We start from the raw sequence: 16,652 nt of genomic DNA, 5'->3' as shown, positions 1-16,652 counted from the left end.
CTGTGCGTGTGAGATTGTGTTCAGTGAGCGGGGGTCGTGGACAACATGCATGTTAAATTGGGGGTCGCGACTCAAAAAGGTTGAGAACTACTGGACTAGAGTACAGTGGCTGATTATCTCTCTCTTTGATTAATATCATGCTTTCCCTGGCGCACACACACACACACCCTCTCTTTCTCCCCATCCTTCTCTCTTTCTCCCATCCTTCTCTCTTTCTCCCATCCTTCTCTCATGCCAGTAGTGGAAGGAAGCGGAGGACGATCTGGACAAAGATGTAAGATAACAACCCTTGTATTGTTGAATATTGCACCAACTCATCTAGTATCTATGTATGTTTTCATTCAGTCGATATTATTCAACATAGCATGTTGCATTTTCCCATTTTAATTAACCAGTCTTTGCTTATTTGCTCAGTAAATATAAATTAAAATAAAAAATCAGTGCTCATTTATTTGCATTCCTCATAACTACAGAATGAGCAAGAATGGCAGAACTCAGCATATTTTGTATTTTACTTTTTTTTTAACACTTTAACATGGATTTTGTTTGAGAAAAGAAAACAATAATCTAGCTAAGACATCACTGTCTCAAAGTCGAACCAAGAATGTTGCTTTTACTTAACTGAAACAGTAGGACCCTTCATTCTCAAAGTGAAGATGATGATGATGAAGGCAGCCTCCCTGTCAGAGCCTGGCCCAGCCAGTCCAGCCTGCACAGCTCAGACGACATGTGAGCTCTTTACACACACACACACACACACACACACACACACACTCTCACACACACACACACACACACACACACACACACACACACACACATTCTTGTACTTCTATCTTTGTGAGAACCCTTATTGGTATAGTGGATTCCCTAGCAAGGTTATAATAGTTTTGAATCTTTCATTAGTTTTAATTGGGTTGTGAATTTTTGTTTTCAACTTCAATTAATTTAAATGAGTTTTTAAGGTGAGTTTGCTAGTTTTAGTTTAGTATCTTTTTTTGAAATGCTTTAGTTTTAGTTTTGTTTATATTAGTTTAGTGTTAGTTTTAGTTTCTTGTAATGGGGTATTTGTTGGGTGGGAGATTAAAAGAGGTCACAGTAAATTTTGCCTTTTTTCCCCTTTGCCTTATCCATCTTCATTATGTATGAAAAAAGTTGACAAAGACGAAAACGAAGGACATTTTTACTATCATTTTAGTTAGTTCTGTAACCACACATTACAGTTTCAGTTAATTACCATTATCATGTAACCTTTAACCCTTAAAACAAAGTCTGAAATCTCAAAAAAGCCTTTAAAGAAGTGAGGACTGGCCGAAATGTCCTCACTTTGCAAAAATGTCCTCACTCTGTTGGTTAAAAACGTGTTCCGGTCCTCACTATGAATGAACATCATGACTTAAAGTCATTTGGAGTTTTTGCAGAAATAAAAATCAGCATAATTGAATCCTATTTGTTCCAAGGATGAAGGAGCGACCAGCGTCTTCAGCCAGTCAGAGCAGCGCGGTGGTGAACGAGCGTCTGCAGGAGCTGGTCCGCATGTTTAAAGAGAGAACGGAGAAGGCCAAGGAGAAACTCATCGACCCCGACAGCTCCGATGAAGACAGTATCGTCCCCTGTGAGTTACACACACATTCTTGCACTTCTATCTTTGTGGGGACCCTCATTGTAACAGTGAATTCCCATGCAAGGTTATAATAGTTTTGGATTTTTCATCAGTTTTAGTTTTCATTTTGCATTTTTGTTTTCAAATTCAGTTAGTTTTAATTAGTTTTTAGAGTCAGTTTACTAGTTTTAGTTTTAGTTTATATTAGTTTTTATTAGTTTTAGTTTTTTGTAATGGGGTATTTGTTGGGTGGGAGATTAAATGAGGTCACCGTAAATTTTGCCTTTATTTCCTTTGTCTGATCCATCTTCATTATGTATGAAAAAAGTTGACAAAGACGAAAATGAAGGACATTTTCACTATAATTTGAGTTAGTTTTGTAACCTCACAATTTCACAGTTACAGTTTCAGTTAATTATCTTTATCATGTAACCTTAAACAAAGTCTGAAATTAAAAAAAAATTTAAAAAAAAGCCTTTAAAGAAGTGAGGACCGGCCGAAATGTCTTCACTTTGTGAAAATGTCTTCACTCTGTTGGTTAAAAACATGTTGTGGTCCTCACTATGTAGGAAGTACAAGAACACACACACACACACACACACACACACACACACACACACACTGAGCTGGTTTTTAGTGCTACGAGGGACAAACAACACAAAACCTTGTACCCTAACATACAGAAGTGGTCCGTATACACTGTAAAATAAGATAAACATAGCTACTCAATAAAATTGAGGCAACAGATTGCACGCAATATTTTTAATTAAATCTAACTACGTTACAAGTTGAGTTAATAACTTAACAGGAAGTGCCTGTCGATTAAAAACGGACTAATTCTATTGTGTTGGATTCATTCAAAATTCTCTTGATTTACAATTACATACACATAAAGATTATATTTAATGTGATCAAAATAAGTGGATTCTATCTCAAACATTTTTATATTAAAGTTACTTAAACTGCCTAAAAATCAAGGATGCATTTATATTTAATTAATTTTATCAAATATATTAAGTAAAATAAAATGACTACAGAATACATTTATTACAGTGTATTTCAGCAGCTGTGTGTTATATGTCAGCCTCGTCCAGACGAAAAACATGTACGCTGATTTAAGTCATAGCCACACTATGAAACTGTCCTCTGACACAGTTAGGTAGTGCCTTAAGATTTGTTCTTTTATACTTTACAGTACATTTCTAATATCCATTTCTCATATAAAATACTTGGCAACAATTCCATTCAAACATTTGCATTAAAACAAAATGTCTCCCTTTTAAAAAAAAACATCAAAATGTAAGAAATAAGCAATAAACATTACTATCACCAAATATGCAGCTATGTTGCAAGTATTATTAGCGATATGAAAGCTATGAAAAGCAACGGTTTGTCTTTCGATTGCCAGTAACACAATTTGTTTCCTGTTACACAAGTTTTCAGAAATGTTTTACTGTCAGAAATGTCAGCAAATGATGGATTATAAAAATATTATTTATAACATATAAACATAGTGTCATTTTAATCCAAAAACGATGTGTGTGACTTGAAATGTGTTTGGGAATCAGTGGTTTAAATCAGGATAATTTTAAATTAATAATATTCTGTCAGGCCTGTTTTCAGCTAGATATTCGTCATAGTGCAATGTGTTTAGTAATAAAGCAGGTGTGCAGGTCTAAAATGTGTACAGATGCAGGACAAAATCAGCAGCATAACATTGAAAAAGGGAAGTGTCCATACTGAATTTAACAAGCTCTTGTATTGATTCAACAACCCATGAACAGAAAGGTCTTTGTTGTCAGCATGTTGTTAAGTGTAGAGTACAAACTTTATTTGAATAGAGTATGACAGAAACTTCAGCACATGTAGCTCCTTCAGAACCTGGTCTCACAGGAATCTGTGAAATAACCACGGATTCGCTTAACTCAAAATCCGTGGAATAGCCATGGAATCACTCAAATTTCCGTGAAACTGACACGGATTTGGCTACAATGCAAGTTAATGACAGTCATATCCCGTGGCTATTCCATGGATATTTGTTCCTATTGGTTTGTTCCAAGTCACTTGACTTTCAAGGTCCTGGCAGTCAGAAACAAAAACATGGCGGACAGTTCTCTCATTTTTAGTGAAAAAAATCAATATTTTGACTTAGTTTCTGCATAAAAATGGATTTTGATCACATTTCTAGCGAGAAATATATGTTTTATTTTCTAAATCTTCACTCAGTGAATGTACATAATCACTTTGTATGTTGGAATAGCCACGGGATATGACTGTCATTAACTTGCATTGTAGCCAAATCCGTGTCAGTTTCACGGAAATTTGAGTGATTCCGTGGCTATTCCACGGATTTAGAGTTAAGCAAATTCGTAACTATTTCACGGATTCCTGTGAGACCATGTTGCTCCTTCAACAGCCTTAGTATTTGATACATCTCTGACCTGTCTGAGATGGTAAACCTTTTTCTTTGAAACTTATCTAAAATCTCTCTCATGAGTTCATCTAACATTTGCCACTTCCCATTTCACCTCCTTTCAGCTCCTCCTCAGGCTTCAGCTCCTCAGCCTGCTCCTGCTGCTCAGCCAGTGGACGAAGGAGAGGAGGAGGCGCAAGCAGGTCCATCAGGAGGAGGAGGAGGAGGAGGAGGAGGAGTGGAGAGTGGTGTAGAGGAGGAGCAGTCTAGGCGCTGCTGCAAGGTGAAAACGCCTCGGTGGATACACGCTTGTATGCACTACCGCTTCCCTGCCAGCATCGACCCTTTCACTAGTGAGAACCAGCCGAAACGCCTCCTGCAGCCTCCTGCAGCCTCCTGCAGCCCTGTACTGTACAGTAGAGTCTCCTTTACTTCAAGTTTCATTTGTTTTTAAACACACAGATCAGTGGCAGACTCAGACTGTTAGAAGGGCGAAAAAATAAAAAGGGCTCATTCTGCACAACATGGACCCCCAAGCAGAAAGCTATGATGCATCATGTATGATGCAATATTAGCATTAATTTAAAAGGAGATCCAGATCAAAGTAATTAATGATATGATACTGACAATTAAAAGTATTGAACCCAACCATGTAGAGGGGTCCGGGGGCATGCCCCCCCGGGAGAAAATTTGTACATTTTTAAGTAAAATGCATCTATTTTGTGCACTTTGAGAGCTAAATGAGAGCAAACACCTCACATAACATTATTCACAGTTGGGTGATACTGTATTATAGAATCTCTAGAGGGCACATCATCTTAATTATTGTATAAAGGGGAACCCTAGAGGGCAATCAATAAGTTTTTTCATGTGTAAAGGGCAGCCAATAAGGCACTTCATTTCATTTTCACCACTCTAGAGGGAACTTTAGCCCCCCCGAGTCCGCCACTGACACAGATTAAAGCGTATTTATCTCTTTAATGCTCATCCTCAATGCAACTAAAGCAATGATTGCATTGTTTGGGTAAAGGTGAATCTACTGTACTACGTGTTACCATTCATACCTCTGTCCTTCCACCTGTCATTTTCTTCTGCCTTTTTTTTTCCACAAGAGTCAATTTTCTATCATTCTTTTACAGTAACTGTTTCAAAACATGCATATTTTTGCTTTATAATCAAGATAAGCTCCTGCTTATTTGTTCTGCTTTTGTTCCCATCAACCTCTTCTTTATATTATGGTAGTTTGTGCTTGCATAGTTATCATCATTTTCCTGTGAATACTGAATAAATCCAGTCTCTACTTACTATCAATTCTCTTGTCTAAATCACTCAATTTTATTCATTTTTCTCCCTCCTTTCGTCTTTGTCCTGCTCCTCAGACCTAACGTACGTGCTCTGGATGTTTTTGGTCACTCTGGCGTGGAACTGGAACGTGTGGTTCATCCCAGTGCGCTGGGCCTTTCCCTACCAGACTCCAGACAATATTTACTACTGGCTCCTCACTGACTACCTGTGTGACCTCATTTACATCCTGGACATCACCATCTTTCAGCCACGGCTCCAGTTTGTCCGTGGAGGAGACATCGTGGTGAGTGTTACTGTTACTGCAACTCAACACCGTCTCATATTAGGGATTTAAAATTTGTCAGGGGACTGAAATCATAGGAAATATGTTTTATAGTGAACAAAACAACAAGAATATTCGCTGTAGTCAACAGCTTAACCCTTTGATGCACAACATGGGTCCAAAATGACCCTCATTCATTCCCTTCATGTTATTTAATGCTGCTGTGTGTTTATGTGCTCTATCTTTTGATATCAACTTATTTTATGATTGAATATTTCAAGTATTCTTTAAATATCTTGTTATTGATAACAACAGATCATTATTTACATTTTTCCTCTCATACTTTATCAAGAAAAAAAAGGTTCTGTATCATTACATGGCTAACTACTTGGCTAAGTAGCTTGCTAAGCTAACTACTTTGCCAAGAAGTTAGCTTAGTAGTTAGCTTAACAAGCTACTTAGCTAACTACTTAGCAAAGAAGTTAACTAAGTAGTTAGCTTAGCGAACTACTTACCTAAAAAATGTGCCATTTTTGACCCATGTTGTGCATTAGAACAGTAGTGACACAAAACGGGATTTTAATAAAATATGAATAAAGGAAAACGTAAAATTAGGATGTATGATGATCAAAAACAAACTAATTGAGGAAAACCTGGAATACTGAATGATGAAAATAATTAATTGCAAAGATATAGAACATAAAACCTCTGTCACTGGGTCACTTTAGACCATGTTGGGCATCAAAGGGTTAAGTGACATCTATTACATTAGTAAACTTTAAACCCATGTTAATAAAATACGCCGTTGCCTTTTCTTTTTCATCAGTTTGGCTGTGGGAAATGTATAAAATCAGAGCACCTTTTTTAAAGGGCTATACATGGGTTAAAGTGAATAAAACCTTCCAGGATCATTATTCATATCTGCAATTTTTCTGTTTTTTATTTTTACAGTGTGACAAAAAAGACATGAGAAAAAACTACATGAAAACCAAACGCTTCAAAGTAAGTAACTCGAGCTTAATAAGTCAGGTTTTGAGTGTGTTCTGCTTTTCTGAGCATATTATTCACTAAATCAATCATTGACAGCAGGTCAGTCAGTTATCTTCCCTTCCTGTTTTCCAGTTTGATGTAGTCAGCCTTGTTCCTCTGGAGCTCTTCTATTTCAAAACTGGCATCAACCCTCTGCTTCGCTTACCCAGGCTGCTGAAGGTGAGCTTTATTTTTGGATCTTCAACTATTTTTCCTGACAAGATCAAATACAGTTATTATAAATGTGGCACAACATAATGGAACATTTAATTTTTGTTAATCCATTTTGGATTATTCAGGTAGAAACCAAACTCTTTAACAGTAGCGGACTCGGGGGCCTCCATGGTTGAAAAAGTGCGCTAAACTGCCCTCAAGAGTGGTGAAAACGAGAGGAAGTGCCTTATTGGCTGCCCTTCACACGTGCAAAAAATGATTTGGTGCCCCTTCATACAATAAATTATGATGATGTGCCCTCTAGCGCAAGAAAATTCGATAACTTGTCTTAACGAGAGCCCTTCTAGTGGCCTTCTAGTGCCCTTTTTCCTGTTTGTTGCCTCCGTGGTTGAAAAAGCGTGCAAAAGTGCCCTCTAGAGTGGTGAAAATGAGAGAAAGTGCCTTATTGGCTGCCCTTTACACATGAAAAAACTTATTGATTGCCCTCTAGGGTTCCCCTTTATACAATAAATTATGATGATGTGCCCTCTAGAGATTCTATAATACGGTATCACCCAACTGTGAATAATGTAATGTGAGATGTTTGCTCTCATTTAGCTCTCAAAATGCTCAAAATAGATGCATTTTACTTAAAAATGTAAACATTTTCTCCCGGGCAGCATGCCCTCTGACCCCCCTACATGGTTTGGTTCAATACTTTTAATTGTCAGTACCATATCATTAATTACTTTGATCTGGATCTCCTTTTAAATTAATGCTAATATTTCATCATACATGATGCATCAGAGCTTTCTGCTGCTGTTGGGGCTCCATGTTGTGCAGAATGGGCCCTTTTTATTTTTTCGCCCCTGCCCTTCTAACAGTCTGAGTCCACCACTGCTCTTTAAATATTTTTTCTCTTCTCCTATCAATGTCTCCCCAGATCAACTCCTTCTTTGAGTTCAACGAGCGTCTGGAGGCCATCTTAACCAAAGCCTACATCTACAGGTCAGCTGGAGGATCACAGTATCTGAATCTCTTTTCTGTTTGTGGATCCTTCTGCTCACTTGTTTTTCTTTCCTCGAGATGAACAAAGATGAAGAAATATCTGGTTGTAGGCGTTGAGTTTATTTATCTGTGTCTCTCAGGGTGATCCGCACCACCACCTACCTTCTTTACTGTCTCCACTGTAACGCCTGTCTGTACTACTGGGGCTCTGCCTTCACTGGACTCGGATCAACTAAGTGGGTGTACAATGGCGAGGGCAACAGGTCGGTCTGATGTATAAATACATACCGCCAGAATCAACATTACTGAAATGCACTAAATCTACGCATGACACTTCGCTATGTTATTAATATTATTATTATTATTATTATTATTATTATTATTATTATTATTATTATTATATATACTGTTGCTGACATTACTATTATTATAACTATATATTGTAATATACTACTATTATTATTATACCGGCCTTATTTATTATTATTATTATTATTACTATTATTATATATTTATATATTATACATCATATTATTTTATTTATAATTATTTTATTTATAATTATTTTATTTTATATTGTTACTATTTATTATTACATATTATATTATATATTATATACTGTACTATTATTACTATTATATACCGTCTAGTCATTATAGCATTGTTTCCATCATATCATCAGTTTAATTATTACCATCATCTTGCCAACCTACCAACTGATCTTCTTTTTTTGACTTCTTAAGTGTCCTTGTTCTATTCTGTGTTTTTTTTCTATTGTTGTTTTTATTTATGCTACCTCAGTATCTTATTCTATTGTATTTTATTGAACTTGAATACCAGACTGCTGTGACAACCGAATTTCCCTTCTGGGATGGATGAATATCTATCTATCTATCTATCTATCTATCTATCTATCTATCTATCTATCTATCTATCTATCTATCTATCCATCCATCCATCCATCCATCCATCCATCCATCCATCCATCCATCCATCCATCCATCCATCCATCCATCCATCCATCCATCCATCCATCCATCCATCCATCCATCCATCCATCCATCTATCTATCTATCTATCTATCTATCTATCTATCTATCTATCTATCTATCTATCTATCTATCTATCTATCTATCTATCTATCTATCTATCTATCTATCTATCTATCTATCTATCCATCCATCTATCTATCTATCCATCTATCTATCAAACAGACCACACAGACTTTTATTCTTTATCTCATTCATTTTAAAAACCCATCAGGTGGAATTGAAGCCATCTCCTTGTTCTGTGTCTTTCTTTGTCCCTGCTCAGCTATATTCGCTGTTACTACTTTGCGGTGAAGACCCTGATCACCATCGGTGGTCTGCCTGACCCCACCACCCTGTTTGAGATTGTTTTTCAACTTATCAACTACTTTGTTGGAGTCTTTGCCTTCTCTATCATGATTGGACAGGTATATATGTAAATATAATGGAGACAGCTGTACCTTACACATAAATTAAGTAATTAAAATAAAATAAATAGAGATATTTTTCATGCTATGTTACACAGTACCATAATAAAATGAACATTTTCTGTCTGTCAGATGCGTGACGTGGTTGGTGCAGCCACAGCAGGTCAGACCTACTACCGCACATGTATGGACAACACCATTAAATACATGTCCTCCTACCGGATCCCCAAAGACGTACAGAACCGCGTCAAAACCTGGTACAACTACACCTGGCAATCACAAGGCATGCTGGGTAAGGAAATGGTTATCTGTGCACATTCATATGTATCTTCTATACAGTACAGGCCAAAAGTTTGGACACACACCTTCTCATTCAATGCGTTTTCTTTATTTTCATGACTATTTACATTGTAGATTTTCACTGAAGGCATCAAAACTATGAATGAACACATATGGAATTATGTACTTAACAAAAAAAGTGTGAAATAACTGAAAACATGTCTTGTATTTTAGATTCCTCAAAGTAACCACCCTTTGCTTACTAGAATATAAGACATGTTTTCAGTTATTTCACACTTTTTTGTTAAGTACATAATTCCACATGTGTTCATTAATAGTTTTGATGAATCTACAATGTAAATAGTCATGAAAATAAAGGAAACGCATTGAATGAGAAGGTGTGTCCAAACTTTTGGTCTGTACTGTAGATCTGACCTGTCTGTCACACCTACCTGTCTGTCTGTCTGTCTCCAGATGAGCAGGAGCTGCTGACTCAGCTGCCTGATAAAATGCGTCTGGACATTGCTGTAGATGTCAACTACTCCATTGTCAGCAAAGTTCCTCTTTTTCAGGTAGGGATTCCTATAAACACATGAATATTACAGTATATTTTATAGAGAATGATATTTTAAAACCTACACTGCAAAAAAAGAAAAGTTGGGTGAACTCAAAATTTCAAGGCAACAAACTTCGATAAAAGTTTAAGTTGGACAATTAAACTAAATATTTTAAGTTTTGTTTTTGAGTTTGCTCAACTCTGAATTATGATTTTTGTCAACTCAACTGTAAGTTGTACTAATTTATAATTTTACATTTAATCCTTACTTCTGCTAACTTCTGCAATGTGCTGAATTGGCACGATTGTAACGCCGCTATGAAATGTCAGCTAATGTTGTGACCACAATTTTGGGTTAGCATTGATACGCTAATGGCTACTCTTGTAGCTGTAACAAGCAGCGCCACTAGCATCAGTTAGCCGCTAGCATCAGTTAGCCGCTAGCTTTCGCTAATGACCGAATTTCACTGCTTTCCCGCATTTCACAACAAAGAAATAAGAGTTAGCAGAACTATTGTCCCTTGTTTTGAACCCCAACTTAAAGATATAAGTAACAACAACTCACCAACTTGTTTTTGAGCAGACAACTGGCTTCCTTTGTTGTGCTAACTTACATTATTGCCCTAAATGTCAATAATTTATATTTCCAAGTTTTACCAACTTAAATCACTGTTTTAGGCCAAAAAATACAAGTTAGCTTTTTTGGCAGTGTACAATGCAGAAAGTTAGACAGTGTTCAGTAAGTAAGTCATCTGACTGACTCAGAGAGGTTGTAAAGCTAGCACACTCACCACTGTTCTCTCTTGCAGGGTTGTGACAGACAGATGATCTTTGACATGCTGAAAAGCCTGCGCTCTGTTGTCTATCTACCTGGGGATTATGTCTGCAAAAAGGTAAAAGGCAGTTTTGCCTGTGTTTTGTAGAAGACATCTGTATGTGGCACATTTTTTCCAATTTTTTCCATTTGTATGGATTTGTCCGTCTCATCATCTGCCTCTGCCTCTCTCTTTTTCTTTGTTTCCTCTTTTTCTTGTTGCTTAGGACGAGGTGGGTCGGGAGATGTACATTATAAAGGCGGGGGAGGTGCAGGTGGTTGGAGGACCGGATGGAAAGACCGTGTTTGTCACCCTCAGAGCAGGGTCAGTCTTCGGAGAGATCAGGTGAAGAGAGTTTTACAGAAAACATCCTCTTTAAAAACGTCTACATATTTCCCACAATGGAACAGGATTTTTTTTTAATTTTACCTATTTCACTGCCATCAGTGGCGGCTCTACACAGGGGCTTCCAGGGGCCACTGCCCCTGTGAAGAAGCCCTTGGCCCCTGCTGTGGCCCCTGTGTCAAATTTATAATAAAATGATCAATTTATAACAATGAACAATGGAACAATTCTGACATTTTTTTTTGTTCAAACAATATTTCATTGTACACAAAAGGAACCCAGAATGTGTCCATTGTATAATAGTTTAATTGTGCAATAAAATATTGTGTGTGTGTATATATATATATATATATATATATATATATATACTGTACTGCACTTTCAAAATAAAAAAAAGTGATTGTGCACAAAAATGAGTAATGCCATTGTCATACAAAAAAAAAATTATTGTTGGCGAGTCTCATTATTTAAATCAATGTATTTGTATCTTCCAAATATACTTAAATGAGATGTTTAAATAAGCTAAAATAAAGATTTTGAATGCTTAAACATTATCTTTGCCATTTTTAATGTGTTAATGTGCCCCTCACTGGCCCCTCCTCTGCCCCCACAGTAAAATTGGTCTAGAACCGCCACTGACTGCCATCTCTGACAAATCTCTTAGAACAGGAAAACTGGCTCTAAATGTTAGGAAAGAAATCACTAAATATTGTATGGAAAGTCTAACTGACATCTTTTTTTTCTGAAACTGAAATGTCAAACGTTGTGGAAAAATGTAATTTTTAACCATGATTTTTCTGATTTCTCTTCAGTTTGCTTGCAGTCGGCGGAGGGAACAGACGCACAGCCAATGTCATCGCTCATGGATTTGCTAATCTCTTCATTCTGGACAAGAAAGACCTGAATGAGATTCTGGTTCACTATCCCGAGTCCAAGAAACTGCTCCGCAAGAAGGCCAGGTGAAACAGCAATGAGACCGCATAAGGAAATATCAATAACAATAACAATAACAATAACAACAACAATAACCCTAAAACATCACCATACTCCCTGCTTTATATCTGTCCTGTATTAGTAATCTATGACTTCCAAACAACATCATGCAAGAAAGTTCTCACATCCTTATCTTAACTTTCTCGTACTTTATCTTTTATAAATCATATAGAATTTTCAAATTCAAAATGTTAAATGTGTAAATTGTGTCTATGCCAAGAGAAAATAAAAATGATGAGATCCCAGATTGTATGAAAGTATATGAGAAAAAGACCCAATTCTAACTTGATTTATTACTTCAGTAAACATTTTCTAATGATCTCAGTTGCTAGTTTAAAGTCTTCTTCGATACAGCATGATGTCCATTTTGTAAATTATTGTCCCAATTAGGGTAAAATAGACGATGAAGCAGGGTGTCCTTAGAGCAGTCATGTACCAAAAGAAACTCTAAGACGTCAAAGTGTCGGCTCTAAAACAGTAGTCCACCAATCATTGCTACGTTCACTTATATATATTATATTCAATTCAGTTCAATTCAATTCAATTGGCTTTATTGGCATGACATAACACTGTATATATTGCCAAAGCAAGCATCAGAAAAAAGATAACAGTAAGGAATATTGAAAGCAATATTTACAATAAATTATTATAATTGTATTATTCATTTGAAAAGAAAAGAAAAACTAATAACAATAAAAGAACAATATTTACAATCATTGAATTACAATCAATATATCATTCATACAATCTAACTGTCCCAGCAAAGAAGAAGAAAAAATAAAAATAAAAACAAAACAAACAACAGCTTTGTGTCACTCGCTAATATATGCAGTCTTTGACTGATACAAGAGCTTTGTTGCTTTGGCTGCAGGTATGTAATTCTTATTGAAGACTGTTTCTGTCTCATCACAGGAAGATGCTCACCAAGGGAAAGAAACCTGAGCCCAAAGAAGAGGCGAAGGACCCTCCTCAGGTCCCGGCAGCTCCTGTTAGGCAGGAAACCCCCAAACTGCTGAGAGCAGCTCTGGAGATGACCGAGAGGTCCTCTGGGCTTAAAGGAGCTCTGGCTAAAGTCAAAGAGAAAACCAGCAAGTCCAGTGTCTCATTACAGGTGAACATGAACAAACCAGAGAATAAACATATGCACACTTGGTTGTGTCTCCATATCACAGGTTCATATCTTCTCTTCTCTTTCAGCATCAGTTAGCCGCTAGCTTCAGTTAGCCGCTAGCATCAGTTAGCCGCTAGCATCAGTTAGCCGCTAGCTTTCGCTAATGACCGAATTTCACCGCTTTCTCGCATTTCACAACAAAGAAATAAGAGTTAGCAGAACTATTGTCCCTTGTTGTGAACCCCAACTTAAAGATATAAGTAACAACAACTCACCAACTTGTTTTTGAGCAGACAACTGGCTTCCTTTGTTGTGCTAACTTACATTATTGCCCTAAATGTCAATAATTTATATTTCCAAGTTTTACCAACTTAAATCACTGTTTTAGGCCAAAAAATACAAGTTGGCTTTTTTTGCAGTGTGCAAAGTTAGACAGTGTTCAGTAAGTAAGCCATCTGACTGACTCAGAGAGGTTGTAAAGCTAGCACCACTGTTCTCTCTTGGCAGGGTTGTGACAGACAGATGATCTTTGACATGTTTCTCTTCTCTTTCAGCCCTCCGTCTCCTCCTCCCTGCCTCCTCCATCTCCCACCTCCAGCTTCGGACCGGACAGAGACATGGACACGCCGTCACCCGTCTCTGAGAGCTCAGCCACGTTCAGATCCGCCTCACGCTGCTGCAACAACAACTCAGACGACAGAGAAGAGGCTGTCACTAAGGGTGAAGAAAACGAGGGTGGGAAAAGGAAGGAGAAGAAGTTGTGATCATTATTTAAAGCAGTAGTTCTCAACCTTTTCGAGTCGTGACCCCCAATTTATCATGCATGTTGTCTGTGACCCCCACTCACTGAACACAATCTCACACGCACAGTTCAGATCACCCAGAAAAGAAACAAAATGACAAAAAAAGAAACAAAATTACCAAAAAAGACACAAATTGACCCTAAAAAGAAACAAAATGACAGAAAGACACAAAATGACTAAAAAAAGACACAAAATGACCAAAAAAAAGGAAACAAAATGACCAAAAAAGATACAAAATGATCACAAATTGACCACAAAATGATAAATAAAAGACACAAAATGATCAAAATAAGACACAAAATGACAAAAAAAAGACACAAAATGACCAAAAAAGACACAAAATTACTAAAAAAAAGACACAAAATGACCAAAAAAGACACAAAAAAAAGACATTAAGTGACCAAAAAGATTAAAACACTTAAACATAGACCCCCAATTGGGGTCCCGACCCCAAGGTTGAGAACAGCTGATTTAAAGGATAAGGAAAGGAGGAGAACATAAAGTGAGAACTGGAGGCCATGAAGGGGAACGAAGAAACACTTGACAGAAAAGAGGGATAAACATTGCAGGGAATTGAAAGAATGGTCAAATGAAGAGAGTTGTCCTAAATGTGTCATGTCTTGATTCCTGTCTGAGCTGTTAGTGGAAGTTGTGTGGGACAGTTTCAGTGCAAACAGATCAAGGTAGTACTGTATTCCACCTCTGAACTATGACACACTTATCTTTTTTTTTTTACATTATAGCCTTGCAGCCCACTAGATTTCGCCACTTTGTGTCAACCTCTACACACTGTTAATCCTTTTTAATCTCATTATAAGATCATCTAATGTAGGAGCAAGCCATTCTTGCCTGGTAACCTCTTCAAAGTTGACATTTTTATCATCTACACTGAGTTTACTTGAGTGAATTCAGTGTAGCTATGACGACCATAACTGAGTTTTGTGTGGGATCATCACAGTGAACTTAGATTGCTCATTTCTACAGAACTGAACTTCTTGTCCTTCTAAAACATACAAAAATATGTTTTTGCTGTTGTTGTCTGCTGACTGTTTACAGATTATTTTGTAAACTTGAAAGAAATGTTTTGCCTTAAATATTTTGTCCTTTACCTGTGTGTTGTTTTGGTGTCAGTAGCTTGCACTTCTGATGTTTCCGTTCCAACCAACGTGTTGGTTGGAACGACAGCACAGACTAGTAAAGCTGTATTTAAGGTTGTTCAAACACAACATCCATACTTCCATCATAACATATGTAACAATTAATGTTGACAGGTCAATGTAAAGTCATCCCATATTATTTTAGATAGATTTTGACCATTGTAGCTTTAAACAATGCAAGCTTAAACACCTAGCCTCTTATTACCTCAATGCTGTTTTTCACATGCTCGTACATATTGTATATGTTATCTCAAAGCAATCAATATGTCACTCACTTAAAAATGTAGCCATCAATACATAATACAACTGCTTTACACATTTTACATCTATAGTTAACATTTTTATGTTCCTTTTGTTTTGTACAATAATGTAAATATATGTTTGTTTTTTGAAATTTAGATAAATCAAACTTTCTCATCCATGTTAAATCACTGCTATACTTTACAGTGTCATGACATGTACATACATTCTAATAATGATAAATGTTTAACTTGTGCTGTAAATGTATTTAGGATTCAGTCATGATGTAAGATTTATTCTTTTTGTATAGATGATTATTGATACAGCCTCAGAAGAAAAGGCCCATAAACCAGCTGACCAAACTGCCAGACAATCTGTAGAAAGGATTAGCCATGTTGTGTCTCCTTGTGTGTGTGTGTGTGTGTGTGTGTGTGCGCGTGAGGAGGGATGAGTGCATAACGTACTCTAATGTGTGTGTATAATAATGCCCTTAAACTCTATTTTGTTGCTGGTGTGTCCCTGCTTTTGCAAATAAATGACCTGTTTCAACATATTTTGTCCAGAGTTTTGTGTCTGTCCTGCAATTCAGGTCAAAACTCCACCACAAACTGCCGAGAGCAACTGAGTGTAACATTAAACCACAACGCAACACAACAACATCTGAACAGGAAGCAAGTTACAATGTGGCTACTGGTACATGCTAACCACAATGCTGTTTTCTGTCTTTTTTTGGTCATTTTGTGTCTTTTTTGGTCATTTTGTGTCTTTTTTTTATCATTTTGTGGTCAATTTGTGTCTTTTTTGGTCATTTTGTGTCTTTTTTTTATCATTTTGTGGTCAATTTGTGTCTTTTTTGGTCATTTTGTGGCTTTTTTTAGTCATTTTCTGTCTTTTTTTGGTTATTTTGTGGTCAATTTGTGTCTTTTTTGGTCATTTTGTTTCCTTTTTTGGTCATTTTGTGTCTTTTTATGGTCATTTTGTGTCTTTTTGGGTCATTTTGTGTATTTTTTGGTCATTTTGTTTCCTTTTTTGGTCATTTTGTGTCTTTTTATGGTCATTTTGTGTCTTTTTGGGTCATTTTGTGTCTTTTTTGGTCATTTTGTGTCTTTTTTTGGTCATTTTGT

The 16,652-nt window shown here is 36.6% G+C and overlaps 1 protein-coding gene across 1 annotated transcript in view; it reads left to right on the top strand.

Moving 5' to 3' along the window:
- The window catches only part of LOC131973031 (cyclic nucleotide-gated cation channel beta-1-like), a 41,559-nt gene extending 27,046 nt beyond the window's left edge, over positions 1-14,513 (top strand). Inside the window, exons 20-36 of the mRNA XM_059334868.1 lie at positions 239-274; positions 631-729; positions 1,461-1,615; positions 4,142-4,369; positions 5,396-5,604; positions 6,535-6,585; positions 6,706-6,792; positions 7,709-7,773; positions 7,914-8,036; positions 9,088-9,229; positions 9,362-9,521; positions 9,983-10,080; positions 10,874-10,957; positions 11,106-11,224; positions 12,037-12,183; positions 13,130-13,328; positions 13,883-14,513. Of these exons, the coding sequence (XP_059190851.1) occupies positions 239-274; positions 631-729; positions 1,461-1,615; positions 4,142-4,369; positions 5,396-5,604; positions 6,535-6,585; positions 6,706-6,792; positions 7,709-7,773; positions 7,914-8,036; positions 9,088-9,229; positions 9,362-9,521; positions 9,983-10,080; positions 10,874-10,957; positions 11,106-11,224; positions 12,037-12,183; positions 13,130-13,328; positions 13,883-14,092 (2,212 nt within the window). The 3' untranslated portion in view covers positions 14,093-14,513. The remainder of the gene's footprint in view (positions 1-238; positions 275-630; positions 730-1,460; positions 1,616-4,141; positions 4,370-5,395; positions 5,605-6,534; positions 6,586-6,705; positions 6,793-7,708; positions 7,774-7,913; positions 8,037-9,087; positions 9,230-9,361; positions 9,522-9,982; positions 10,081-10,873; positions 10,958-11,105; positions 11,225-12,036; positions 12,184-13,129; positions 13,329-13,882) is intronic.
- Positions 14,514-16,652: the final 2,139 nt, after the last annotated feature.

This window comes from Centropristis striata, chromosome 6 (genome assembly GCF_030273125.1).
Source record: "Centropristis striata isolate RG_2023a ecotype Rhode Island chromosome 6, C.striata_1.0, whole genome shotgun sequence".
In the NCBI taxonomy this organism is placed as follows: Eukaryota; Metazoa; Chordata; class Actinopteri; order Perciformes; family Serranidae; genus Centropristis; species Centropristis striata.
The sequence above is the reverse complement of the archived record's forward strand: the minus strand, read 5'-3'. Positions and strand labels throughout refer to the sequence as shown.